This window comes from Entelurus aequoreus, linkage group LG20 (genome assembly GCF_033978785.1).
Source record: "Entelurus aequoreus isolate RoL-2023_Sb linkage group LG20, RoL_Eaeq_v1.1, whole genome shotgun sequence".
Taxonomy (NCBI): Eukaryota; Metazoa; Chordata; class Actinopteri; order Syngnathiformes; family Syngnathidae; genus Entelurus; species Entelurus aequoreus.
The window spans coordinates 3,587,268-3,614,950 of NC_084750.1; the positions used below are offsets into that span (position 1 = coordinate 3,587,268).

The 27,683-nt window shown below is 39.8% G+C and overlaps 2 protein-coding genes across 6 annotated transcripts in view; one reads left to right on the forward strand and one right to left on the reverse strand.

Annotated features, from left to right (window-relative positions):
• phf1 (PHD finger protein 1) overlaps nt 1-27,683 on the reverse strand; it is a 110,050-nt gene that overhangs the window by 27,006 nt on the left and 55,361 nt on the right. For all 4 annotated transcript variants that reach the window (XM_062029219.1, XM_062029216.1, XM_062029217.1 and 1 more), the window contains exons 6-9: nt 23,064-23,212; nt 22,886-22,981; nt 6,482-6,550; nt 6,270-6,393 (exon numbers count right to left, since the gene is read on the reverse strand). In XM_062029219.1, coding sequence (XP_061885203.1) covers nt 6,270-6,393; nt 6,482-6,550; nt 22,886-22,981; nt 23,064-23,212 — 438 coding nt within the window. The remainder of the gene's footprint in view (nt 1-6,269; nt 6,394-6,481; nt 6,551-22,885; nt 22,982-23,063; nt 23,213-27,683) is intronic.
• The window catches only part of rgl2 (ral guanine nucleotide dissociation stimulator-like 2), a 92,052-nt gene continuing 90,250 nt past the window's right edge, over nt 25,882-27,683 (forward strand). Inside the window, exon 1 of one of the 2 annotated variants that reach the window (XM_062029214.1) lies at nt 25,882-26,023. In XM_062029214.1, the coding sequence (XP_061885198.1) occupies nt 25,999-26,023 (25 nt within the window). In that variant the 5' untranslated portion in view covers nt 25,882-25,998. The remainder of the gene's footprint in view (nt 26,024-27,683) is intronic. The other variant, XM_062029215.1, reaches the window with a different exon arrangement.

Here is a 27,683-nt window from a genome sequence, read left to right on the forward strand (position 1 = left end):
AACGTGATAGCATCGTGCTTAAATGCAGATAGAAACAAAAGAAATGAACCCCTGACTGGAAGGATAGACAGAAAATCAACAATACTATTAAACCATGGACATGTAAATACACGGTTAATGCTTTTCAGCCTGTCTAAGCTTAACAATGCTGTTGCTAACGACGCCATTGAAGCTAACTTAGCTACGGGACCTCGACAGAGCTATGCTAAAAACGTTAGCTATCCACCTACGCCAGCCAGCCCTCATCTGCTCATCAACACCCGTGCTCACCTGCGTTCCAGCGATCGACGAAGCGACGAAGGACTTTACCTGATCATAGATGCGGTCGGCGGCCCGGAGACTGAGGAAGTCAAGGTGAGGTCGGCGGCTACCGCGTCTGCTATCCATCTCAAAGTCCTCCTGGTTGTGTTGCTGTAGTCCGCCGCTAATACACCGATCCCACCTACAACTTTCTTCTTTGCAGTCTTCATTGTTCATTAAACAAATTGCAAAAGATTCACCAACACAGATGTCCAGAATACTGTGGAATTATGTGGTGAAAACAGAGCTTTTTGTATTGGATTCAATGGGGTCCGAATACTTCCGTTCACTCCGTGACGTCACGCGCAAACGTCATCATACCGAGACGTTTTAAACCGGAAGTTTTGCGAGAAATTTAAAATCGCACTTTATAAGTTAACCCGGCCGTATTGGCAAGTGTTGCAATGTTAAAATTTCATCATTGATATATAAACTATCAGACTGCGTGGTCGGTACTACGGGGTTTCAGTAGGCCTTTAAATAAGATGATTAATCATTCATTTAAAGATAATTCCCATTCCAGTTTCTATTTTAACATATACTCGTAGTTGTTAACGTTATTTTTGCCGTCTTTGTCTCTTCTTATAGGTTGAATTGTTGTGTCGTAATCAGGTTTAATCGGGCTGTGAATCTTTGGGCACCACGTGATTCAATGCACATGGATCTTCTTCTGTTGCCATGTCTAATACAAAGTAGCGTACAGTATTGTTCGAACTAAGGTCGTACGGTATTCCGGTACTAATAAAGTAAGGTAATGTACTGCTTTTGAAAAATACCATTTTCCATTGACATGATGGCGCACCCTGGTGACATTGCTGGTAATATGAGCTGAAGCACATGTGTCACGGTTGGGGTTGCAGCTTGCTGCAGGATCGTTCCTCCAATGCTACACGGACTACTCCGGACGACAGCGTGCAGGTCAGATTTGGTTTATTTAACATAAATAGTAAATGGATACAAACAGACAAAAACAAAAGGAAAGCGTGCCGTTCGCACGAGAAGCTGAAACAAAAACTTACTTAGCACCGGAATCAAGAATAGGAATAACGTGACTGTTGCATACAGCAAACAACGAAGCTACAATGAGTGACCGGGAGAAGCAGGGTTAAATAGAGTCTCTGATGATTAGACACAGGTGTGTCCCAAACAAGAGAGGCAGGTGAAAATCATAAGTAACCATGGTGATGAAACAAACTCACAGGTGCACAGGCAATAACCAAAGGAGTCCAAAACTAACAGAAAACACAAAACAAACATGATCCGGACCCAGGGACAGCATGGCGAAGTTGGTAGAGTGGCCGTGCCAGCAATCGGAGGGTTGCTGGTTACTGGGGTTCAATCCCCACCTTCTACCATCCTAGTCACGTCCGTTGTGTCCTTGGGCAAGACACTTCACCCTTGCTCCTGATGGCTGCTGGTTAGCGCCTTGCATGGCAGCTCCCGCCATCAGTGTGTGAATGTGTGTGTGAATGGGTGAATGTGGAAATACTGTCAAAGCGCTTTGAGTACCTTAAAGGTAGAAAAGCGCTATACAAGTATAACCCATTTATCATTTATCATTTATAACATGTGGGTCAACACACACACAGAGCACTTGCAAGCAGAAACTGAAAGAGGTTTTGCTTTCAAAACTAACGACGTATGCTTTAAAACATAGGTAGCTAGCGGCTTCCGTCCATCCACAGTGTTTTAGCTTCTTCTAAATCACTAATCCTCGCCTCCATGGAGACACAGTAAGTTTCTTACGAGTAACATCCATGGAGGACGAGGAATAGCTAAACATGCTTCATTACACACCATAGGACAGGGGTGTCCAAAGTGCGGCCCGGGGGCCATTTGTGGCCCAGAGGTCATTTTTTAACGGCCCCCATGGCACATTTTAAAAATACGATTGAAAACAATTAAAAACATGATAAGTGGTATAAAAGAGCAAACAGGTGAAATGTAACAAGAAAATGTCGCAATGTATACTCTAATAACACAAATCTGCCATGCCGGCTGTTTCTTTCTTCAATGTCATTATGAATTATTGACCTATTCAAGGCTCCACTTACGTCACATCTGAGATATTTTGGGGAAAAATGTTGCATATTTTGTGTTTGCCATATAAAAAACTGAGCTGTTTGTTTATAAAGAAGGGCCTATAACGAACGAACGAAAAACATAAACAACAATAAGACGTATAATTGACGGATAGATCTGAAGTTGATCTCGAGATTATGTGTTAATAGTAAACAGTAAAAAAAAAAAAGAATTTATTTTTTAACACTGTAATTATTTGGATCCCCAATAATTTTAGTGTGATTTGTTTTTAAGTGTCATTGCTCAAAAAATAATAATGAATTAAAATCAATGTTGTTATGAGTTATTGACCTTTTTAAGGCTCCAATTATTATATAATCTCAAATATTCCACTTAAAAATTTTATTGTGTGAAAATATTGCATATTTTGTATTTTTTCCATAAATAAACTGGGTTTTCTTTGACAACAAGAGCATACAACTTAAATCTTTAAAACCGTTATATTGACAGATAGACCTAATGTTGATCTAAAGATTTAAAACTTGAGAAATAATAAAAATAATAATACTGAATAATGACACATTTTTTATATTTTTTGGACCAAAACCTTTTGGGGTCCCCGGGATCAAGCCTGAGTGGAGGCCTAAATGTATATTTTTTATACATATATTGTATTGGTTTTTAAAATAAAAAATCTCAAAATGGCCCCCGCTTGCTTTGATTTTTCAGAATGGGGCCCTCAGTGGAAAAAGTTTGGAAACCCCTGCCATAGGAGGATTGAATCACTAATCGATACCAAGGATACCAAGTACAAGAGCGGTATCTAGTCGATACTACAAAGATTACATCAATATTTTTTTTGGCCGTTTTTATTTTTAAACAATGGCATTAAAAAGCATTAAATTAGATTTGCTGATACCTGTAGAAACCCTGTACTACTAAAAGAGAAGTTGTCTAGTATGTTTACTATCTTATTTATTGCATAAATTCCTCTTTGATTGCAATAAGAAACATGTGTTTTAATGTATCATGAGGTTTTCTGTTAAAATTGAGCCATCAATGGCATTGTTTGTGGTCCCTTTTATTTTGAAAAGTGTTGAAATACATTTTGGTACGGGTAACAAAGTATTAGTATCGCACCAACCCTGTTTCGAACTCAATCTGTCAGTAGACTCGCTATGGAAGTGCTAAAAACTACTACACAGATTTTGGGGAGAAGACACAGTCGAGGTGGAGGCACGTAAATAAGACACAAAACAGCGCATCGAGACGGTCAGAAAGCGTCTTGAAAATGATCTGTAAAACAATCTATGCAACCTTTTGATCACAAGGAAGTGTTTTAAATGTCCTCCTTTAAGTGTATTATGCACATTTTGAGCAGAAATTGATTCATTGATAGACAACTAAGATGCTGTTTAATTGTTAATTATACATGCAAAAGTCTGTATTAATTGAGCCAAGTTACTTATAAGACCAAAACTGATACTGTGGTATTTTTAGTCCGAATGGTGGTATACGGTATGTACCGGTATCTTTAAAAAAAAAAGTGTAACGTACTAAGTGTTTTTAGGCTAAATAACCAGTGCTGGGAGTACTCTGATTATTTTTGTTGTCAGTTGTAACGTAATTCGGGAGTCGAGAAGTCTGCACCGCGCCGCCATATTTAAAGAAAAAAAATGTTAATGCTCTGCCTCGTGTGTTGGAGAAGCCTCCATAAATACACAAGGAGAAGGGGTGAGCCGAAGAAGATGCCCTGTGCTTTGCCCGTCAGGCGCAGAGAAGAGCAAATGCAAAGGTCTAAGGATGTTCTCATTCATCCAGGTCATTGTCATCTCAGGGCAGTCAATCGATCGCAACTGGACAGTTTGGTTTGTCTTAGAAGACGTTTCGCCTCTCATCCGAGTAGGCTTCATCAGTTCATGCTCATAGACTTGGACTGGTCAGATCTAGTCTTAAACTTAGATTAATCCGAATTCGTCTTAGACTTAAACAAAGGCACATCAAAAGATATCGGTATGGCCGTATTATCTCAAATATATCCCGCTTTCTAAAATATTCCGGTATAAACTATAACACTGGTATGCCACCCAGCCCTACTTGCACAATATCACGTTCAAGCACTTGTTGCGGGTGGCTGAGTCGGCATCTTTTGAGGTGAAGCACAACATAACTTTCCAGCGTTTCAGCATGAGAATTTAAGCTATGCGAGTGAAAACCTGACATTAAAGGCCCACTGAAACCCACTACTACCGACCACCCAGTCTGATAGTTTATATATCAATGATGAAATCTTAACATTGCAGCACATGCCAATACGGCCGGGTTAGATTAGTAAAGTGCAATTTTCAATTTCCCGCGAAATATTCTGCTGAAAACATCTCGGTATGATGACGTTTGCGCGTGACGTCACGGATTGTGCGGACATATTGGGACACCATTGTGGCCAGCTATTAAGTCGTCTGTTTTCATCGCAAAATTCCACAGTATTCTGGACATCTGTGTTGGTGAATCTTTTGCAATTTGTTTAATGAACAATGAAGACAGCAAAGAAGAAAGCTGTAGGTGGGATTGGTGTATTAGCGGCTGGCTGCAGCAACACAACCAGGAGGACTTTGAGTTGGATAGCAGACGCGCTACCGTGAGTACCCAGCTTTGGCTTCCAAACATTTGATCGCTTGCCCGTACGTGCGTGCCGCTATGTGCATGTCACGTACGTAACTTTGGGGAAATATATGTGCTGTATGAACTTTACGGAGGTGAACGGTACTTTGGGCTGTGGGATTGAGTGTGTTGTGCGGGTGTTTGATTTGTATTGGTGGGTTATATGGACGGGAGGGGGGAGGTGTTTGTTATGCGGATTAATTTGTGGCATATTAAATATAAGCCTGGTTGTGTTGTGGCTAATAGAGTATATATATGTCTTGTGTTTATTTACTGTTTTAGTCATTCCCAGCTGAATATCAGGTCCCACCCGCCTCTCACAGCATCTTCCCTATCTGAATCGCTTCCACTGCCCTCTAATCCTTCACTCTCACTTTCCTCATCCACAAATCTTTCATCCTCGCTCAAATTAATGGGGTAATCGTCGCTTTCTCGGACCGAATCGCTCTCGCTGCTGGTGGCCATGATTGTAAACAATGTGCACATGTGAGGCGCTCCACAACCTGTGACGTCACGCTACTTCCGGTACAGGCAAGGCTTTTTTTATCAGCGACCAAAAAGTTGCGAACTTTATCGTCGATGTTCTATACTAAATCCTTTCAGCAAAAATATGGCAATATCGCGAAATGATCAAGTATGACACACAGACCTGCTATCCCCGTTTAAATAAGAACATTTCATTTCAGTAGGCCTTTAAGCCTAACAAAACCGTTGACTCACCCGGCCTTTTTTTAATCACAATAAATTGAAATGAAATACTTCCTTTTTCGGTATGGTTACTACCGGAACTAAGTTGGATACTCATCCGTAGATAGTACATCACTATCATTTTGTTCAGAATGTTTGAAATATACTGAACTATTATCTTATAACTTTTTGGTAACCCTCCATTGGTATAAAAGCCATGCTGTGTGGTACCTAAATGTTGACGCAATGACGAACATAAAAAAAAACTACAACTATTTGACTTTGTAGCATAGAAACACAAGTCAGGGTTTAGATTTTCAGCAGTGTTTCAAACTGTACTCAACTGTGCCGATGGGTGATAACGTGGCTTTTGTTTGATTGTACATCAAAAAGCTCATTAGCAAATACGTCGTAGTGTCATCTCCCAACTCTGCGCGCCTATTTCCTTTCACGGCACGTCAGGTTTACATATTTCCAATGCCTTGAATTCAACTTTAATGATTGCTAATGGGCTTCAGGTCTCAGTTGCAAAAAAAAAGCCTGGCAGCATTTCACATAATTTCATCATGGTGTTTTTAAAGAAGGGGAATTCTTAGTACCGCGCCCAGGAGCAACGAGTCCCAGTTCTCGTTGGTGAAGGACAGGATTTCATGGTCAAAATCAAAGTACTTTCTCTTGCAGCACAGGGAGAGATGGTAGAGCACCAAGTGAGCCAGATCCACCCTGCATTGCAAATAAAGAAAATTAGATGACGGGACATAATATCAAGCTGGAAATAAAGTGGTGAGGGTGAAGTGACAATAGCTCTTACCAGGTCATAGGTAGTCTTTTGACCGTCTCTGGTCCCTTTGCACACACTGAGCACTGGAATTGATAAAACCTAAAACAAAGGCATAGAAAATCAATCAATGTTTATTTATATAGCCCTAAATCACAAGTGTCTCAAAGGGCTGTACAAGCCACAACGACATCCTCGGTACAGAGCCCACATACGGGCAAGGAAAACTCACCCTAGTGGGACGTCAATGTGAATGACTATGAGAAATCTTGGAGAGGACCCCCCCCCCCCCCCCTCTAACACAGAATTGAACACTAAACTACTTTTTTAAGCAAGCATAGTGAGAGAGAAAAATCATGACAAATTGTGAGCTGCAAACAGCTGGGAATGGACAATATTGTTATTTGAAGAAAAAGAGTGGAACAAAAGTAAATAATTGAGATGTCCGATATTATCGGCCGATAAATGCTTTAAAATGTAATATCGGAAATTATCGGTATCGTTTTTTTTCCCGTTTTTTTGTTTTCTTTATTAAATCAACATAAAAAACACAAGATACACTTACAATTAGTGCACCAACCCAAAAAACCTCCCTCCCCCATTCACACTCATTCACACAAAAGGGTTGTTTCTTTCTGTTATTAATATTCTGGTTCCTACATTATATATCAATATATATCAATAAAGTTAAAGTTAAAGTACCAATGATTGTCACACACACACTCGGTGTGGCGAAATTTGTCCTCTGCATTTGACCCATCCCCTTGTTCACCCCCTGGGAGGTGAGGGGAGCAATACTGTCTGCAAGGGATACAGTCCGTAAGCACACATGATTGTGCGTGCTGCTGGTCCACTAATAGTACTAACCTTTAACAGTTCATTTTACTCATTTTCATTAATTACTAGTTTCTATGTAACTGTTTTTATATTGTTTTACTTTCTTTTTTATTCAAGAAAATGTTTTTAATTTATTTATCTTATTTTATTACTTTTTTTTAAAAAGGACCTTATCTTCACCATACCTGGTTGTCCAAATTAGGCATAACAATGTGTTAATTCCACCGCTGTATATATCGGTATCGATTGATATCTGTATCGGTAATTAAGAGTTGGACAATGTCGGAATATCGGATATCGACAAAAAGCCATTATCAGACATCCCTATTAAATAACATGGACATATTCACTATTTACTTTGTTACATGTTGTAGAAGTAGTCAGTGATACACCATTTGTGTAGCTATTCGAGTGAACCGAATGCTAATGCCAACAAGCTAGTGCTAAATCTAATTTGTTCATTTTGTCGCCGTGGAATAAACACTAACATTTATTTTTTTACATATTATGCACATCTGAAATGGACCATAAGGAATCACCTGACTCTCATGAATTCATAATTTATTGAGGGGAGGACTTTATGACTGTTGGACACTCCGGACAAAAGCCTTTGCTTTTAAAATGATATCGTTTTGCTTTGTAATTTACTTACTTACATTTCAGTAAAACAAATATTATCGCCTCGACCTGGAGAGTGTAATAGGTTAGGTGAGTGAGTGGTGTAGCATAGTTGGGATTGGATGTAAGCCCGCCGCATATCAGTGGTGAATGCAAAAGAATAGCAGGGCCATTACAGTTTGGCAACAGCGACTTCGCACTACAAGTTGCCAGAATGATATTGAGTCCAACAACAAATTGCCTTGGAGACTCTAACTGGAGATTTCTTTTATAAAGGTTTACGCGTGAAGTCTGTCCTCAACAAAGGCGACCACAAGGCAATGATGACAGTGATTGCTTGGATGGCTGTCATTGGCTCTCCTGAGCCGGCGCACTTTGACAGATTGTGTTTTTAATTTTAGCAAGGTTTCTAGCATCTTTGCTCACAACTTCTCCTGCGGGAACCGTCGAGGGTATCAGTTTAGTCGCCAACAACTCGATCCTGTGGACCGGTTGTACTGGGTTACAGGGTTACCAGTAGCAGGTCGATCAAACCTAACCTGACCAAGGGTTGTTAGTTAGCACATGCCTATAATAAGAATAATTACTTAGCACTTTGAAAGCCCATGACTACATTAGAGACACTGAATGTGTACGCTACATAATAAGATCATTATTAGATTCAACTTTAATGTCATTGCACATTAGTCCACTAATTTTTAAACTAGGCGTTGACAAGTCGACTATCAAAGTAGTCAGTTGCAGCCCGAGTAACTAGCAAAATAAATCTTGTCAGCAGACCAGACTATCACCGTTTCAACTCTGCACAGATGGCATGACCTGTACACAGTTTCGCAACATGCTAGTTTAGCTGCTACCAAAACAATTAGCCAATCACCACTGATTTAATTTCAACAATTAAAGGTACTAACATCATCGTAAATAATCCCACTGCTTAATGCTGTGATCATTTGTGTTAATAGTGTTTGGATGTTCAGCGGACGTGCTGTAATGAAATAAAAATAAACATAGTCCGTTGGCGGTGATGAAAAATACTTCAAATGGCGGGCACCGTTTTGCTATGCTCAGACGTTGTCTGTGGGATATTTTGAATTGTATTTGTTTCATTTCAGATACATTTCCAACATAAATGAATACATACAGTTAGAGATGTTTAAATGCTTTAAAATATAATATTGGAAATTATCGGTATCGTTTTTTTTATTGTCGGTATCGGGTTTTTTTTTAATTTTATTTATTTATTTTTAAATTAAATCAACATAAAAAACACAAGATACACTTACAGTTAGTGCACCAACCCAAAAAAACTCCCTCCCCCATTTACATTCATTCACACAAAAGGGTTGTTTCTTTCTGTTATTAATATTCTGGTTCCTACATTATATATCAATATATACCAATACAGTCTGCAAGGGATACAGTCCGTAAGCACACATGATTGTGCGTGCTGCTGGTCCACTAATAGTACTAACCTTTAACAGTTAATTTGACTCATTTTCATTAATTACTCGTTTCTATGTAACTGTTTTTATATTGTTTTACTTTCTTTTTTATTCAAGAAAATGTTTTTAATTTATTTATCTTATTTTATTTTATTATTATTTTTAAAAAGGAGCTTATTTTCACCATACCTGGTTGTCCAAATTAGGCATAATAATGTGTTAATTCCACGACTGTATATATCGGTATCGGTTGATATCGATATCTGTAATTAAAGAGTTGGACAATATTGGATATCGGCAAAAAGCCATTATCGGACATCCCTATGTACCAGACCTGGGCATTCTGCGGCCCGCGGGCCGCATCCGGCCCTTTGTGCGGCCCTGTCCGGCCCGCGTGAGGCCAAACATAATTTTTTTTTTTTTCAATCATAAATTACAAAATACATTTAAAAAACTATCTATGTCCAGTATGCAATACAACGGCGCTGCTTTTGTTTTGAAAATCGTTATTTGTATTACTTCCGTGTGGACGTATGCTCGTGCGCGATTGTGAACAGCTGCACACATATTACAAAATAAAGTTTAAAAAACATCAATGTCGTGCGTGCAATACAACTGTGCTGCTTTTGTTTTGAAAAGTGTCATTTTTGTGCGTATGTCCGTGTGTAACCGGTGAGTGCAGGTGCACGGCGACACGTGATGCACAGTTATCCCCCAAAATGTCAGCTCACGCTAAAAAAAGAAAAGTTGATGAGGAATGCCGGGTTTTCAATAAGACATGGACTGCCAAGTATTTTTTTTACAGAAATGAGAGGTAAAGCCGTGTGCTTAATTTGTGGAACACATGTTGCTGTGTTGAAGGAATATAATTTGAATCGCCACTACACAACGAAGCACGGGGAAAAATACCGGAATCTGGCCGATGGAGAGCGCGCAAGGGAGGCTGATGCGCTGATGGCAAAACGGCAAACCCAACAAGGACTTTTTAACCAATTTCACACCCACAAAGATGCAGCCGTCAGGACAAGTTTCATAATTTCTCACAAAATCGCCAGAAAAAGTAAGGCGTTTTCTGACGGGGAGTTTATAAAGGAATGTTTATTGGACTCTGCTGCGCTCATATGCCCGGAGAAGAGGGGCGCATTTGAGAATGTGTCACTATCTCGACGCACTGTAACGAGGCGCGTTGAGGCCATCGCTGGAAATTTGGAGCTTCAGCTGAAGAACAGAACGGCCGACTTTGATTATTTTTCACTAGCTTTGGATGAGAGCTGTGATGTACGCGACACCGCCCAGCTGCTCATCTTTTTACGTGGGATAACTTCGGACTTTCAAATCACGGAGGAGCTTGCAGCCATGCAGTCAATTAAAGGGAGAACCACAGGTAGTGACTTGTTCACAGAGGTAAATGCGTGTTTGGACATTTTAGGACTGAAATGGGACAAGCTGGCAGGTGTGACAACAGATGCTTGTCCAAATCTGACGGGGAAAAATGTTGGACTTTTAAAGAGGATGCAGGATAAAGTGACTGAAATTAACCCTGTGCAGAAATTGAAATTTTTACACTGCATTATACCTCAGGAAGTGTTGTGTAAGACAGTGTTAAAAATTAACCATGTTGTTGATGTTGTAAGTAAAACAGTTAACTTTATCAGAGCGAGAGCGTTAAATCATAGACAATTTGTTGCACTTTTGGAGGAAAATGAGAGTGAACATGGTGACATAAGCTACCACAGCAACGTCAGGTGGCTCAGCCTGGGAAAAGTTCTGAAAAGTGTCTGGGACCTTAGAGACCAGATTCAGAAATTCTGTGGGGAAAAAGGACATGAACTTTCAGATGAAGACTGGGTGGCAGACCTCGGATTCGCTGTGGATGTGACTGCACTCATGAACGAACTGAATGTCAAACTGCAGCGCAAGGGCCTTTTTGTGCATGAGATGTACAGTTCAGTGACGGCTTTCATGAGAAAGTTGCAGCTTCTCTCAAGCCAAGTGAAGGACAACATTCTGACCCACTTGCCAACACTAAAAGAAGCCACAAGATCAGCCGATCACCTACACAAATACTCAAGCAAGTTAGAAGCACTGCATGGAGAGTTTTCGAGGCGATTTCAAGATTTCAAAACTATTGAGAGTGAAATGCACATGGTTTCTTCTCCCTTCAACTGCAGTGTGGACAATGCACCAAGCGATGTTCAGATGGAGCTCATTGACCTGCAGTCTGACCTACTTCTGGCCGAGCACTTCAGGTCAGTTTCATTGCTGGACTTTTACTCCTCCCTCAAAGAGGAGAACTTTCCACACCTGAGGAGGCATGCTCAGATGATTCTGGTCCTCTTTGGATCCACCTACGTATGTGAACAGACATTTTCTGTGATGAAGTTTAACAAATCCAAACACAGATCCTCTATCACTGATGAGCACCTCTCAGCTGTCCTTCGCATAGCTACCTCAGACATTCAGCCAGATTTCAATGCCCTTGTTCAAGCCCAGAACAGACTGGATTATTCGCACTGAAGAGGTAAAATGAGGTGGAAAACATAACAAGTTATTGTTTGTTGTATTGCAGTATTTCTATAAACTTGTTAAGTTATTTGTTGTTTTTCCTTGTTTGTGGAACAAAGTTAAAGTGTGAACAAGTTAAAAATAAATTGCAGTGATTCAATGATTGTTTTTGTTTTCTTATTTCAATTTCACATAGCCTAATATAAATATTTAAGGATTAAGAGTTTAAATAAAACCATCAAAAGCAATCTGCTTTTGTATAAAGTTAAGTTAGGTTAAATGGAATTATTATTGCTTATTTTACGGTATATCAAAAATAATATTGAGCAAAATTTAACTGAAATATTGTCGATGTGGCCCTCCAGCAGTGCTCGGGTTGCTCATGCGGCCCCCGGTAAAAATTAATTGCCCACCCCTGCTATATACAGAACATTCATTATATAAATACATCATACCATACTATCATCAAGGGAGCTTAAAGCTACAATGCAATAAACAGAAGAAAATAAGAATTTTCTTATTTTAAATTTTTAATTGGGGACCCTTTGAATTTCCCAAGGACCTACTCAAATCACTACTTGTGGGTCCCTGGAAATCACTACAGTGAAAACTATCAACACCTCTAAAAAATTGTTTTGTGTTTATATTTTTGGGTGTCAGGAACGGATGCATTTATTTTAGTTCTCAATCATTGGCTTCAGCTTTTCTACCATTTGGTTTTTGAAGTGCCACAATAGGGCTTGAAAATGTGACGTAGCAATGCATTGTGGGTCTTGCTGTCCTCTCAATAGCTCACTTATGCCACTAAATGCAAGACTCGTCGCTAAAGTTTTGTTTTTTTCCTTTAAAAAGTTCTAAACATGGTGCGAATGTGCCGAATCATTAACTGCCAAAATTGTTGTTATGATCGCATCAGAAAAAAATGTTTTGTGACATTTTTCTACAAACCCTGTTTCCATATGAGTTGGGAAATTGTGTTAGATGTAAATATAAACGGAATACAATGATTTGCAAATCATTTTCAACCCATATTCAGTTGAATATGCTGCGAAGACAACATATTTGATGTTCAAACTGATAAACGTTTTTTTTTTTGCAAATAATCATTAACTTTAGAATTTGATGCCAGCAACACGTGACAAAGAAGTTGGGAAAGGTGGCAATAAATACTGATAAAGTTGAGGAATGCTCATCAAACACTTATTTGGAACATCCCACAGGTGAACAGGCAAATTGGGAACAGGTGGGTGCCGTGATTGGGTATAAAAGCAGATTCCATGAAATGCTCAGTCATTCACAAACAAGGATGGGGCGAGGGTCACCACTTTGTCAACAAATGAGTGAGCAAATTGTTGAACAGTTTAAGAAAAACCTTTCTCAACCAGCTATTACAAGGAATTTAGGGATTTCACCATCTACGGTCCGTAATATCATCAAAGGGTTCAGAGAATCTGGAGAAATCACTGCACGTAAGCAGCTAAGCCCGTGACCTTCGATCCCTCAGGCTGTACTGCATCAACAAGCGACATCAGTCTGTAAAGGATATCACCACATGGGCTCAGGAACACTTCAGAAACCCACTGTCAGTAACTACAGTTGGTCGCTACATCTGTAAGTGCAAGTTAAAACTCTCCAATGCAAGGTAGCAGACACCTTCATAACAATATGTAATATGTGCAATATACGTTTGTAATTCCCAGCACGACAGCACTGGGTTAGTGAGCTAATAAAGAGACGGCGAATAGCCTGGATAGCAGCTGGGAGAAACAGCACTTTTAACGCTGTCACCTGGTACATGTTGGTGTGCTCACTGCATTTTCCGACTGGTACGTTTGAATCAAAACAGGTTTTATTCTGTTTCACACGTAGCATTTAGGAGGCTGTTAGCGTTAGCCAAGCTAGCCGCAGGCTACAAACAACATAAACTATTTTGGAAAAAAGCATGTTTGACTACTTTTAGTCATAAGTAATCACAAAAATGAATGAATATTGTTTTCGGAGAAGTAGCGCAGCGATCAAAGTATTTAAAAGTAATAAAGGGCTTGTTTTCTTCAAGGGAACCTGTTTATGAAATGTGACTGGGCACCATCTCTTCATCTTGGACACATAAGAATTCAAAGACGTTGATTTCGCACAATTTCAACAGAGGACAATGAGTCTTTTAGCAGACTTTGCATTCTAAAATTTGGTATAAAAACGAGAGTTGTAAATCTCTTTGTGATTCGATTCGATTCGTCTCTCGATACATGGGTTACGATGCGATTCAAAAACCGTTTATTTATAAAGCAGAACGATTCGATGTGGTTCGATTTAGTGTATGAACGATTAGGTTTGATTTAGTGTATGAATGATTCAATAAGATTCGATACAGAATATGAACGATTCGATTATATGGTTAACATTTGTTGATGGACACATTCTTTTTTACAACACAAAAGAACATAAACATTTCTTCCGGTGCGTACACTACTTATGTTAGAGGATAAATAGTTAGGACCTTGGCACCAAGCGCTCAGATTAGATCTGTCCAAGCTAAGTCTACGAGCATGAACTAATGAAAACTACTCGGATGAAAGGCAAGGCAAGGCAACTTTATTTGTATAGCACTTTTCATACACAAGGCAGACTCAAAGTGCTTCACAGCACAACAAGTGGGACAACAAAGTGAAATGAAAGAAAATAAAAGCAAAATTTAAATTAAAATTAAAATGCAGACAATAAAAATAAAAACAGTGCGGACGTTAAAAGATTAAAAGATTTAGCTGAAAGCTAAGGTGAACATAAAAGTTTTCAGTCTAGTTTTAAAAGTAGTCGGAGTTGGGGAAAGTATGACATCTTCAGGAAGTTTATTCCAGCTATTTCAAGATTCAAGATGCTTTATTGTTGTCCATTCTTTAACATGTACAAGACACATAAGAACTGAAATTATTTGTTGCATAGTGACTGAATGATGCTCTCCCTTGATTTGAGTTTACTCTGGAAACCGCTAACAGATTGGTCTCAGAAGATCTTAGTGATCTAGGGGGCTTATATAGTGGTCAAACGTCTTCTCAGCATGTGACTCTCTTCACAGACGACCGTGGCTCTCCTGTCATTTTAAGGACAAAAACTGTCAACTGATTTCTACTTTGGCACAATAACCGGTTTATGTGTTTACACTCGATTTAACCTAAGGATTCACAGCTGAACCTTATCGATGGAGGGGGCTGTAACTGACGTAGCCGAACCAGCCACTTCTGGAACCGGATATCTGGTCGCATCGGTTTATCGTTAACAACCCTATTAAAAACTGTTGATGAGATTTAGACAAGTTCGGCATTGACAATGCTTACTCAAATCTCTTGTCCATTGGATGTGCTCATATGAAACAATTCCACCAATGAAACATATTTTTTCCAGGTAGCGAGCCTATTGAATAGGGTACAGTTTGTCTCGGTAGAGTCCCTTGATTTTTTCATTTTGTACGATCCATTTTAACCCAGTTTGTTGCTCTCTCTCACATTACGGTGGCTACAGTACAGCTGTGTAAACAAAAGCTTTGGCCAGCATTAATGGCTACAGCAGCCCCACAATGCATTGAGAAATCAGGTGCCCTTCTGAGCCCTGTACTGTAATTGTTACGCTTTGAAACATGACACTCCATCAACATGTTTTCCTTCTATTTGAACTATAAGTGGCTAATCTCGGTTGACATGGTAACAACATTGTGCTGCAGCCAGTCTTTATATATGCATGTTAGCTGAAGGTCGGGGGAATGATGCGCACACAGAGACATGTTTACTATTCCACTTGGGAGCTCAGGCTTTACTCTTCCTCCATCACCTGCTCAGGAGATGTAGCTCCGCAACCTCGTCTTTCCTCACTGTCAATCTCAATCTGGAGACATGACCGGCATATCCTGCGCAACACCGCCACAACAGTGCCGCCTCTAAAAAGACTCAAGTCCTGCCATCTGTACAACAGGGCAGCAGAAGGGATGCTTGTGTCCGTCCCTAAGGACCTGCCTACAGATGCACGGCTGGCGGCAGCCTGGAAGCAGGAGTGGGAGTCGGCCCGGCCCATACACAACCGCTGTTACCCCGAATTTCCACTGAATGCGAAACGGCCGCGGACCGGCTTCATTGCAGAAGGGTGGCGCCCTCTGCCTTCTGGCAATCCCCACCACCATTCTGTTGCGGCTCCGTCATACAGCGAAATAGCGTGGACTTTTACGAGATCTTGCGAATTTGCGCGATAAGAGAAGTAGTAATAAAGTTAATGAATTATTATTATAAAGGTTTATTTGAAATAGGGACAGATAGAAAAACATAGACATCTGAAACAGTTATCCGATGTACGCATCATAGTGTTTGTAGCCAAAGCTAATTTACAACACTTGTCCCCAACAACAACAACAACACAGATCCAACATCATTAAAATAGGAAAATAAAAAATAGAATGAGTCGATAATAATGATAATAGTAATAATACAGACAAAGTGCAAACTAGATAAAATCCAATAATAATAACAACACAGACAAAGTGCAGACTAAATAAAAACCAATTAGTAAAAATGAGTAAAAACTAAACATGGGAACACGATTGTTGCTCAACTAGCCATAATTGTGTTTGTTTTTTGAAAGTGACAAGTGCAGGTATACTTTTTAAAGTGTCCGGTAAAGAGTTCCATAGTTGTGGTCCTTTTATTGAAAAGGCAGTCTGGGCAAAAGATGTTCTACGTTATTCTGTCCTTCCAGAGAAGTAGAAGCAAATAAAGTCGGTCCTGTCTTGATAAACCACTTTATTTTTTGCAGCAAGCAACAATCCAACAGTCACATCATCCCTGGAGAGCGTGTCACACAATCAATCCTCTGCTCTTCCAATTTCCGTACCAACTGATATTTGACACAGGCCCCCTTACCCCCATTTAACTGCCCGGGATATGCCTGTACATGATTTTTTCATTTTGGACCTCCAGAATCAGCATGTCCTCATCAATTTGTGTCAACAAGATGAAACGTAGCCTGAAAACCTTTGACAAGTTGACTTCATGTTTGTCGCCGCCCATTAGGACCTTTCAAAGTGTAATATACGATCTGCCTTAAAGACGGAGTATTTTATTTTGAAACTAACTAAAGGAATAGATCTGGAAGGATATGAACTAAACTACATCAACATCAAAGATCAGTTACAATAATGCATAATGTTGGATATAGAGAACATACAAATCCTTTATTTATTGAATCAAAGATACTGAAACTCCACGACATGGTGAATTTGCAAACAGCTAAAATTATACACAAAGTAAACTATAACCTGCTACCCAAGAATATACAACAATTCTTCTCAAAAAAAAGAGGAGAAATATAATCTTAGAGAGAAATGTAATTTAAAACATTTGTATGCACGTACAACACTTAAGACCTTCAGTATATCAGTATGTGGAATTAAATTATGGAATGGATTCAGCAAAGCAATCAAACAATGTACTAATATCATCCACTTCAAGAAACTCTTCAAACTTAAAGTGTTCACAAAGTACAAAGAAGAAGAAAACTGAATTTATTTAATTCATCCATTCTTATGGAGTATATTGTGAATAAATTGAGAACGGGAAGTGAACAAAAGTTTTAGTAACTGTTATGTAAAAGAAAAGGGGGTAGGATTAAATAAGCTCTGCTTCTTCCTACTCTTTTTCGAACATGTTGAAAAGAGAAACTGGAAATTGTGATGTATCATGTTGTATGCTTGCATGTTCGAAATAAACTCAAACTCAAACTAAACAGGATACTTTATTTTGTGTTTGTGCACGACTTCCTGTCCAACGCTAGCAGATTTGAGCTCAAGTGAACGGATTTCTTGTGGCGTCCGGCAAAAATGGAAGTTCTGCCTGTAATTAGTGCTGGAATGCGGAATGGCAACGGCATGTCGGTGACGTTCCGCGGGCGGTGGAAATTGACCTATCGACTTGAATGAAAACAGAAAGAACCCACCTGTCCACGGTCGTTTTGGATTCAGTGGAAATTCAGCGGTTACATCCAGGACTTATGTCTAGCATTAAAAGATTACAGTTGCTAGACTTTTGACAAGAACAAGAAAGTTTGATCATATTACGCCTATACTGGCTCACCTGCACTGGCTTCCTGTGCACTTAAGATGTGACTTTAAGGTTTTACTAATTGAGTATAAAATACTACACGGTTTAGCTCCAGCCTATTTTGCCGATTTTATTGTACCATATGTCCCGGCAAGAAATCTGCGTTCAAAGAACCCAGAGCCCAAAAAAAGTCTGCGGGCTATAGAGCATTTTCTATTCGGGCTCCAGTACTATGGAATGCCCTCCCGGTAACAGTTAGAGATGCTACCTCAGTAGAAGCATTTAAGTCCCATCTTAAAACTCATTTGTATACTCTAGCCTTTAAATAGACCCCCTTTTTAGACCAGTTGATCTGCCGTTTCTTTTCTTTTCTCCTCTGCCCCACTCTCACTTGTGGAGGGGGGAGTTACACAGTTCCGGGGGCCATGGATGAAGTGCTGGCTGTCCAGAGTCGGGACCCCGGGGTGGACCGCTAGTCTGTGCATCGGTTGGGGACATCTCTGCGCTGCTGACCCGTCTCCGCTCGGGATGGTCTCCTGCTGGCCCCACTGTGGACTGGACTCTCGCTGTTGTGTTGGATCCACTATGGGCTGGACTTTCACTGATATGTTGGATCCACTATGGACTGGACTTTCACAATATTATGTCAAACCCACTCGACATCCATTGCTTTCGGTCTCCCCTAGAGGGGGGGGGTTACCCACATATGCGGTCCTCTCCAAGGTTTCTCATAGTCATTCACATCGACGTCCCATTGGGGTGAGTTTTTCCTTGCCCTTATGTGGGCTCTGTACCGAGGATGTCGTTGTGGCTTGTGCAGCCCTTTGAGACACTTGTGATTTAGGGTTATAGAAATAAACTTTGATTGATTGATTGACTTGGGACGCGGCTTTAAAGGAGTGGAACAATGGACCCTAAACCGCCTGCGAACTGGGGACGGCCGTTTTAAAACATCCAGGGGCAAGTGGGGCCTGGTGGACGGAGTATTATGCAATGGTGGGTAGCAGACATGAACACACACCTGTACAAAACACCCACGGAGGCCGGCCACTTCGATGTGGCTGTACGCTACTGAGTTGGACATGTGACGATGACACACGAAAGAAGAAGAATCTCAATCTGACACCTCTCCCTCTTGATGGCTTCAGTAATGACATGGTGTCATGGTGGCTAATAAACCCAGCTGGCTAATGACAACCATAACTTCATGGATGGATACGTTTTATTAAGCTCCAGAGATGCTGCCTGTCAAAAGGCTCCAGCACCAGCCTGCATGTTCAGCCTCTTTTTAATTTCTGGGTTTTAAATTTTTTAGAACATGAGAGGGACTCTTGACCTTCTCAGCGAACAGCGGCAACGGAAGCTGTCATGTTCACGTCTTCATTTAGCTTAATCGGACTTCATCAACTTGCCCACACGATCAGTGACAGACGACAAGTCGCGCTTAATGAAGCACAAGACTACATGAGTACTTTAGTCACTGCATACTGCCCCCTGTTGATGTTTGGTTCTATCGAGGGATGTCCAATGAAATCATCAACCCGTATTATTACGAAAAAGGAGATATCAGATTATATCGCATTGGAAATAAACTGCTGGACAGTATCAGCATATCGGTGAGCATATCCGGTTCTATCGTATCATACCTTACAGTTTGATTCAAATACAACTATTACTGTATTACTTTATAGTAGTACTTTATTCAGGGTATCAGGGGACGGCTTGGCGCAGTTGGGCGAGTGGCCGTGCCAGCAACCTGAGGGTTCCTGGTTCGATCCCCGGAAAAGCGCACCATTTACCATTTTATCCGCTGGGTCTTAAATCCAACAATTGGAATTTAAGGCCCTAAAACAGGGGTGTCCAAACTTTTTCCACTGAGGGCCGCACACTGAAAAATCAAAGCAAGCGGGGGTCATTTTGATATTTTTTATTTTAAAAACCAATACAATATATGTATAAAAAAGATACATTTAGGCCTCCACTCAGACTTGATCCCGGGGACCCCAAAAGGTTTTGGTCAAAAAAAATATTACAAATATGTCATTATTTAGTATTATTATTATTATTATTATTATTATTATTATTATTATTATTATTATTATTCAAGGTTTAAATCTCTAGATCAACATTAGGTCTATCTGTCAATATAACGCTTTTAAAGATTTAAGTTGTATGCCATTTTTGTCAAGGAAAACCGTGTTTTTTAATGGAAAAAAAACACAAAATATGCAATATTTTCCCCCAATATTTGAGATTTTATAATAATTGGAGTCTTAAAAAGGTCAATAACTCATAACAACATTGATTTTAATTCATTATTTTTTTGAGCAATGACACTTAAAAAAAAAAGTCCCACTAAAATTAGTGGGGATCCAAAAGGGTACTGCTCAGTAAAGTTTAAAAAAATAAATCCAACATTTTTTTTTAACTTTTACCACAATATTTTCAAGATCAACTTCAGATCTATCCGTCAATTATAAGTTTTATTGTTGTTTTTGTTTTTTGTTTGTTCGTTTTAGGCCCTTCTTTAAAAAACTTTGTTTTTTAAATGGCAACCAAAAAATATGCAACATTTTCCCCCCAAAATATCTCAAAGTGGAATATTTAATGTGAAGTAAATGAAGCCTTGAATAGGTCAATATTTCATAATGACATTGATTTTGATTCATTATTATACTTTTAAAGAAAGAAACAGCCTGCATGGCAGCTTTGTGTTATTAGAGTAAATAATGCAACATTTTCTTGTTACATTTCACCTGTTTGCTCTTTTATACCACTTTTTATGTTTTTTATTTTTTTTTCATCGTATTTTTAGAATGTGCCATGGGGCCGTTAAAAAATTACCCGCGGGCCGCAAATGGCCCCCGGGCCGCACTTTGGACACCCCTGCCCTAAAATGTCGATACCTATCCTAAAATCTCATAAAAGGTCTTAAATACGATGTTGAAAAGTTGAAAGCCCACAGCAAAGTCGAATGACTTGCATAAGACGGATAGGTGCGAGTTCAACCATTTGTGGCTCCAGAAAAATCAATTTGATGCATGCTTGAAGCTGGTGTTTAGGACCCAGATGTGGAGCCATTGAGGAGGAAAGCGAATGGAAGGATAATGTAAAAGTCAAAAATCCGGAATAAGTCTGTGTCAAAATATGCTGACGGACAATATATTGTTGTGTTGTCCTCTAACATTGCTGACGTTCTGGTTCTTGATACAATAAAATACTTAACTTCACTGCACCTTTGGCAAAAAAAAACAGTTCTATGGCAAATCTGAAAAATGGCTGTTTTGATGTTTGCTAATATTGTTTTCAAGTACCGTATTTTCCGCACTATAAGGCGCACCTAAAAACCTCCAATTTTTCTCAAAAGCTGACAGTGCGCCTTTTAATCCGGTGCGCCTTATACAGTATATGGACCAATATTGAGCCGCAACAGGTCTCGCAACTACGGTATGCATAACGTAACCCCAGCCTCTACTGTAGCGTCTATTCTATGCGCCTTATAATGCGGTGCGTCTTATACACTACCGTTCAAAAGTTTGGGGTCACATTAAAATGTCCTTATTTTTCAATGAAGATAACTTTAAACTAGTCTTAACTTTAAAGAAATACACTCTATACATTGCTAATGTGGTAAATGACTATTCTAGCTGCAAATGTCTGGTTTTTGGTGCAATATCTACATAGGTGTATAGAGGCCCATTTCCAGCAACTATCACTCCAGTATTCTAATGGTACAATGTGTTTGCTCATTGGCTCAGAAGGCTAATTGATGATTAGAAAACCCTTGTGCAATCATGTTCACACATCTGAAAACAGTTTAGCTCGTTACAGAAGCTACAAAACTGACCTTCCTTTGAGCAGATTGAGTTTCTGGAGCATCACATTTGTGGGGTCAATTAAACGCTCAAAATGGCCAGAAAAAGAGAACTTTCATCTGAAACTCGACAGTCTATTCTTGTTCTTAGAAATGAAGGCTATTCCACAAAATTGTGTGGGTGACCCCAAACTTTTGAACGGTAGTGTACATGAACAAAGTTTTAAAATAGGCCATTCATTGAAGGTGCGCCTTATAATCCGGTGCGCCTTATAGTGTGGACAATACGGTAGTTTACTATATATATCTCCTGGTGTATTTAGCTAGTTTAACCATTTTGTTTTCCAATGTAAAAGAGCAGTGAATGAATTCATATACTTAAAATTAATTGTGGACCTCTGATTTTCCTTCATGTCTTTGTACTTTTTTGTCAGTATGAATGTGAAATGGATTTAAATTATTTTCAATATGGTCTTAAAAAGTCTAACATTTGACTTGTTGAAACCTGCCCAGACCCTGTTCTTACCAGCTTGGATGTGTTTGCCTTCGATTTAAGTTTAAATTGTGTTGCCCAGCTGCACCAAATGATAATATAAATACATTTAATAAAGTCAAATACAAATAAGGCAACAAGAGAAGTATCCTAACACTTCTCTTTTGTAAAGTAAATCCGAACAACCGATATGGGCATCTACATCAACTATATGATTTGCCTGAGAAGCTGGACAGGACAAAAAAAAAATTTAAATTGTATTTTTAATAAATCTTATAGGCTCCAGCACCCCCCGAGACCCTGAAAGGGACAAGCGGTAGAAAATGGTTGGATGGATGGAATCATTTTCTGATTTTTTTTTTCTACATTTGAAACACTTCCTCTTCCTCATCTTCAAACCGCTTTCTGACCGTCTTATGACTGTCTTTAACATTTTGCCCTTATTTTTATGCATTCTACATGGTAAACAAATGCGATCTAAAATGCTTACAATGAAGCCTATTGGAGTCGCTCTATTAAGCCCTTAAAAACATCCAAACATACAGTAACTATTGTTACAGTTGGTGTTTGAATTCTTGAATTAAAATCCATACAATTCCACAAAAACAGTACTCATTATGTGAAAATTGGTGTAGGACGTAAGTCCCTTACCTGTCCCCGTACAGTAGAGGCTTGGTCAGACACTGAGTACAGGCCTCGTGGAACCACTGACCGCAGCTTCCACATTGCAGCATCTTTAGGTTCCACCTGCAGCACCCGCCCCCCAAAAAAGAATGACTTTTGTATTATTTGCAATAGTTTTGAGCGCCAACTCGGTGATGTCGCTCACTCTCCGGGTCCGGCACAGTAGCAGTAACACTGCTGCTGATTGGACAGATGATGCGTGTCCCAGTCCAGCGACGTCAGCTGGTAGGGGAGCCTCAGTTTCATGAACTGCATGAGGCGGGCAAAGCGTCCACGCTTCATGGCGCCGCCTCTCTGCAAAACACAATTTGAGGACAGGACTTTGGGATGGGCGTGGTTAAATTATGTGTGTGTGTGTGTCGTAGAAGGGCTGTCACCAAGAAGAGTGTATACTACTATTCTGCTGCCAATGCCAGGTCAGCTGTGAGGGATGGGGCCACATTTGGACAATTAACTCTGTTCTTTTAGCATCTTTGCAGATCTGGAGCATCTATGATTGATTGATTTTAAGTCTACTGCGCTTAACTGGAATGTCATTTTTCCGTTTTACGACTATTGACTGTGCGCAATGCAGAATGTAGGACATCTGATCCAGAATTATACCCTGTGTTGTACTTGTTGTCTTAATGACCCGCGATACATTCTAAAAACACCGTATTTTCCGGACTGTAGAGCGCACCGGTATATACCGTATTTTTCGGACTATAAGTCGCAGTTTTTTTCATAGTTTGGCCGGGGGTGCGACTTATACTCAGAAGCGACTTATGTGTGAAATTATTAACACAATATCGTAAAATATCAAATAATATTATTTAGCTCATTCACGTAAGAGACTAGACCAGGGGTCGGCAACCCAAAATGTTGAAAGAGCCATATTGGACCCAAAAAACAAAAACAAATCTGTCTGGAGCCGCAAAAAATTAAAAGCCATATTACATGTGTCATGAGATGTAAATTTAATTAAGAGGACTTAAAGGAAACTAAATGAGCTCAAATATAGCTACAAATTAGGCATAATGATGCAATATGTACATATAGCTAGCCTAAATAGCATGTTAGCATCGATTAGCTTGCAGTCATGCAGTGACCAAATATGTCTGATTAGCACTTCACACAAGTCAATAACATCAACAAAACTCACCTTTGTGCACTCATGTACAACGTTAAAAGTGTGGGGGACAAAATGAGACAGAAAAAGAAGTGGCATAAAACACGTCCTAGAAAGTCGGAGAAAGTTATGCATGTAAACAGACTATACGGTGAGTTCAAGGACCGCCAAAATAAGTAGGACAAAACGGCGCTCGCCAAATACTTGAATCAGTGAAGCATATTTAATATAAACAGTGATTTATAACAATTACGGAGGTTTGTGTCATGTTTGTCCTCCTACAGAAACCATACTAAAACAAAAAAAAATATTTTTTTTCCCCTCATCTTTTTCCATTCTTCATACATTTTTGAAAAATCTCCAGAGAGCCACTAGGGCGGCGCTAAAGAGCCGCATGCGGCTCTAGAGCCGCGGGTTGCCGACCCCCGGACTAGACGTATAAGATTTCATGGGATTTAGCGATTAGGAGTGACAGATTGTTTGGTAAACGTATAGCATGTTCTATATGTTATAGTTATTTGAATGACTCTTACCGTAATATGTGACGTTAACATACCAGGCACGTTCTCAGTTGGTTATTTATGCGTCATATAACGTACACTTATTCAGCCTGTTGTTCACTATTCTTTATTTAGTTTAAATTGCCTTTCAAATGTCTATTCTTGGTGTTGGGTTTTATCAAATAAATTTCCCCAAAAATGCGACTTATATATGTTTTTTTCCTTCTTTATTATGCATTTTCGGCCGGTGCAACTTATACTTCGGAGCGACTTATACTCCGAAAAATACGGTAAGCCGCACCCACAACATTTTAGAAGAAAAATATTTTGCCATAAATTATCTGCTACAAGCCGCAGATATATATACGTTGTGAAATGAGTTATTTACACAGAAATATTCTGTAAATGTTTATTTACATACCTTAATTATTTTCAAATGGTGCAGTAAAACGGCAGATCAAACAAAACAGAAGTCATCGTCATGGACCCACTAGCTGCGGAAGCTGGCTTTCCAATCAGCTAAACAAACTCAATAACTCCACTGTGACGTTTTGGTGAGTTTACAAAACTGAAACAATACAAAAAGAATGCCATTCATGACCCCGCACTCCCTTCCCTCTGTTGCGAGATATCTGGAGATGTATGTTGTAATATATATATGTGCTTTGCTATGGAGGTTTTTTCCCACTCCATACTGGGCCCCCTCAGGAGCCCATTCTAGATTGTATTTTTTTACTCATCCTTCCCCAGCTTTTGACCTTTTTCCCCATCTTTTTATGGGGGCGCCTTGTGGCGACCCATCAGCGTTCCTGTTCTGTAACCCTGTACACCAGACCTGGGCAAATTAAGGCCCGGGGGCCACATTGAGCTTTTCAATCTGGCCCGTCGGACATTCCCAAATAATTGTTTTAGATGTTTAAAGGCCTACTGAAACCCACTACTACCGACCACGCAGTCTGATAGTTTATATATCAATGATGAAATCTTAACATTATAACACATGCCAATACGGCCGGGTTAACTTATAAAGTGACATTTTAAATTTGCCGCTAAACTTCCGGTTCGAAACGCCTCTGCGTGTGACGTATGCGTGTGACGTAGCCCGGCGAACACGGGTATGCCTTCCACATTGAAGCCGATATGAAAAAGCTCTGTTTTCATTTCATAATTCCACAGTATTCTGGACATCTGTGTTCGTGAATCTGTTGCAATCATGTTCATTGCATTATGGAGAAGGAAGCCGAGCAAGCAAAGAAGAAAGTTGTCGGTGCGAAATGGACGTATTTTTCGAACGTAGTCAGCCACAACAGTACACAGCCGGCGCTTCTTTGTTTACATTCCCGAAAGATGCAGTCAAGATGGAAGAACTCGGATAACAGAGACTCTAACCAGGAGGACTTTTGATTTGGATACACAGACGCCTGTAGAGAACTGGGACAACACAGACTCTTACCAGGATTACTTTGATTTGGATGACAAAGACGCAGACGTGCTACTGTGAGTATGCAGCTTTGGCTTTTTTTTGCGTATGTACGTAACTTTTTTAAAATATATAAGCTTTATGAACCTTGGGTTAGGTGAACGGTCTTTTGGGCTGAGTGATTGTGTGTGTTGATCATGTGTTTGAATTGTATTGGCGTGTTCTATGGAGCTAGGAGCTAGCAGAGGAGCTAGGAGCTAGCATAACACGTACCGTACGTGCGCGTCACGTACGTAACTTTTTAAAAATATATAAGCTTTATGAACCTTGGGTTAGGTGAACGGTCTTTTGGGCTGAGTGATTGTGTGTGTTGATCGGGTGTTTGAATTGTATTGGCGTGTTCTATGGAGCTAGGAGCTAGCAGAGGAGCTAGGAGCTAGCATAACAAACACGCAGGTGTTATTATGCAGGATTAATTTGTGGCATATTAAATATAAGCCTGGTTGTGTTGTGGCTAATAGAGTATATATATGTCTTGTGTTTATTTACTGTTGTAGTCATTCCCAGCTGAATATCAGGTACCGTGAGTATGCAGCCTTGGCTGCTAAACATTCGATAACTTGACCGTATGTGCGCGTCACGTACGTAACTTTTTAAAAATATATAAGCTTTATGAACCTTGGGTTAGGTAAACGGTCTTTTGGGCTGAGTGATTGTGTGTGTTGATCAGGTGTTTGAATTGTATTGGCGTGTTCTATGGAGCTAGGAGCTAGCAGAGGAGCTAGGAGCTAGCATAACAAACACGCAGGTGTTTTTATGCAGGATTAATTTGTGGCATATTAAATATAAGCCTGGTTGTGTTGTGGCTAATAGAGTAAATATATGTCTTGTGTTTATTTACTGTTGTAGTCATTCCCAGCTGAATATCAGGTCACCCCCGGCTCTCACAGCATCTTCCCTATCTGAATAGCTTCAACTCCCCACTAGTCCTTCACTTGCACTTTACTCATCCACAAATCTTTCATCCTCGCTCAAATTAATGGGGAAATTGTCGCTTTCTCGGTCCGAATCTCTCTCACTTCATGCGGCCATCATTGTAAACAATAGGGAACTTTGCGTATATGTTCAACTGACTACGTCACGCTACTTCCGGTAGGTGCAAGCCTTTTTTTTATCAGATACCAAAAGTTGCAATCTTTATCGTCGTTGTTCTATACTAAATCCTTTCAGCAAAAATATGGCAATATCGCGAAATGATCAAGTATGACACATAGAATAGATCTGCTATCCCCGTTTAAATAAAAAAAATTCATTTCAGTAGGCCTTTAAGATGGAAAGTGTAGCTGCCATTATGATGTGCAGTCATGTTTTCTAATGACCGGAAGTCTTCAACTATACCAGGGGTCGGCAACCCGCGGCTCTAGAGCCGCATGCGGCTCTTTAGCGCCGCCCTAGTGGCTCTCTGGAGCTTTTTCAAAAATGTATGAAAAATGGAAAAAGATGAGGGGAAAAAATATATTTTTTGTTTTAATATGGTTTCCGTAGGAGGACAAACATGACACTAATTGTTATAACACAGTGTTTATATTAAACATGCTTCACTGATTCGAGTATTTGGCGAGCGCCGTTTTGTCCTACTAATTTTGGCGGTCCTTGAACTCACCTTAGTTTGTTTCCATGTATAACTTTCTCCGACTTTCTAGGACGTGTTTTATGCCACTTCTTTTTCTGTCTCAT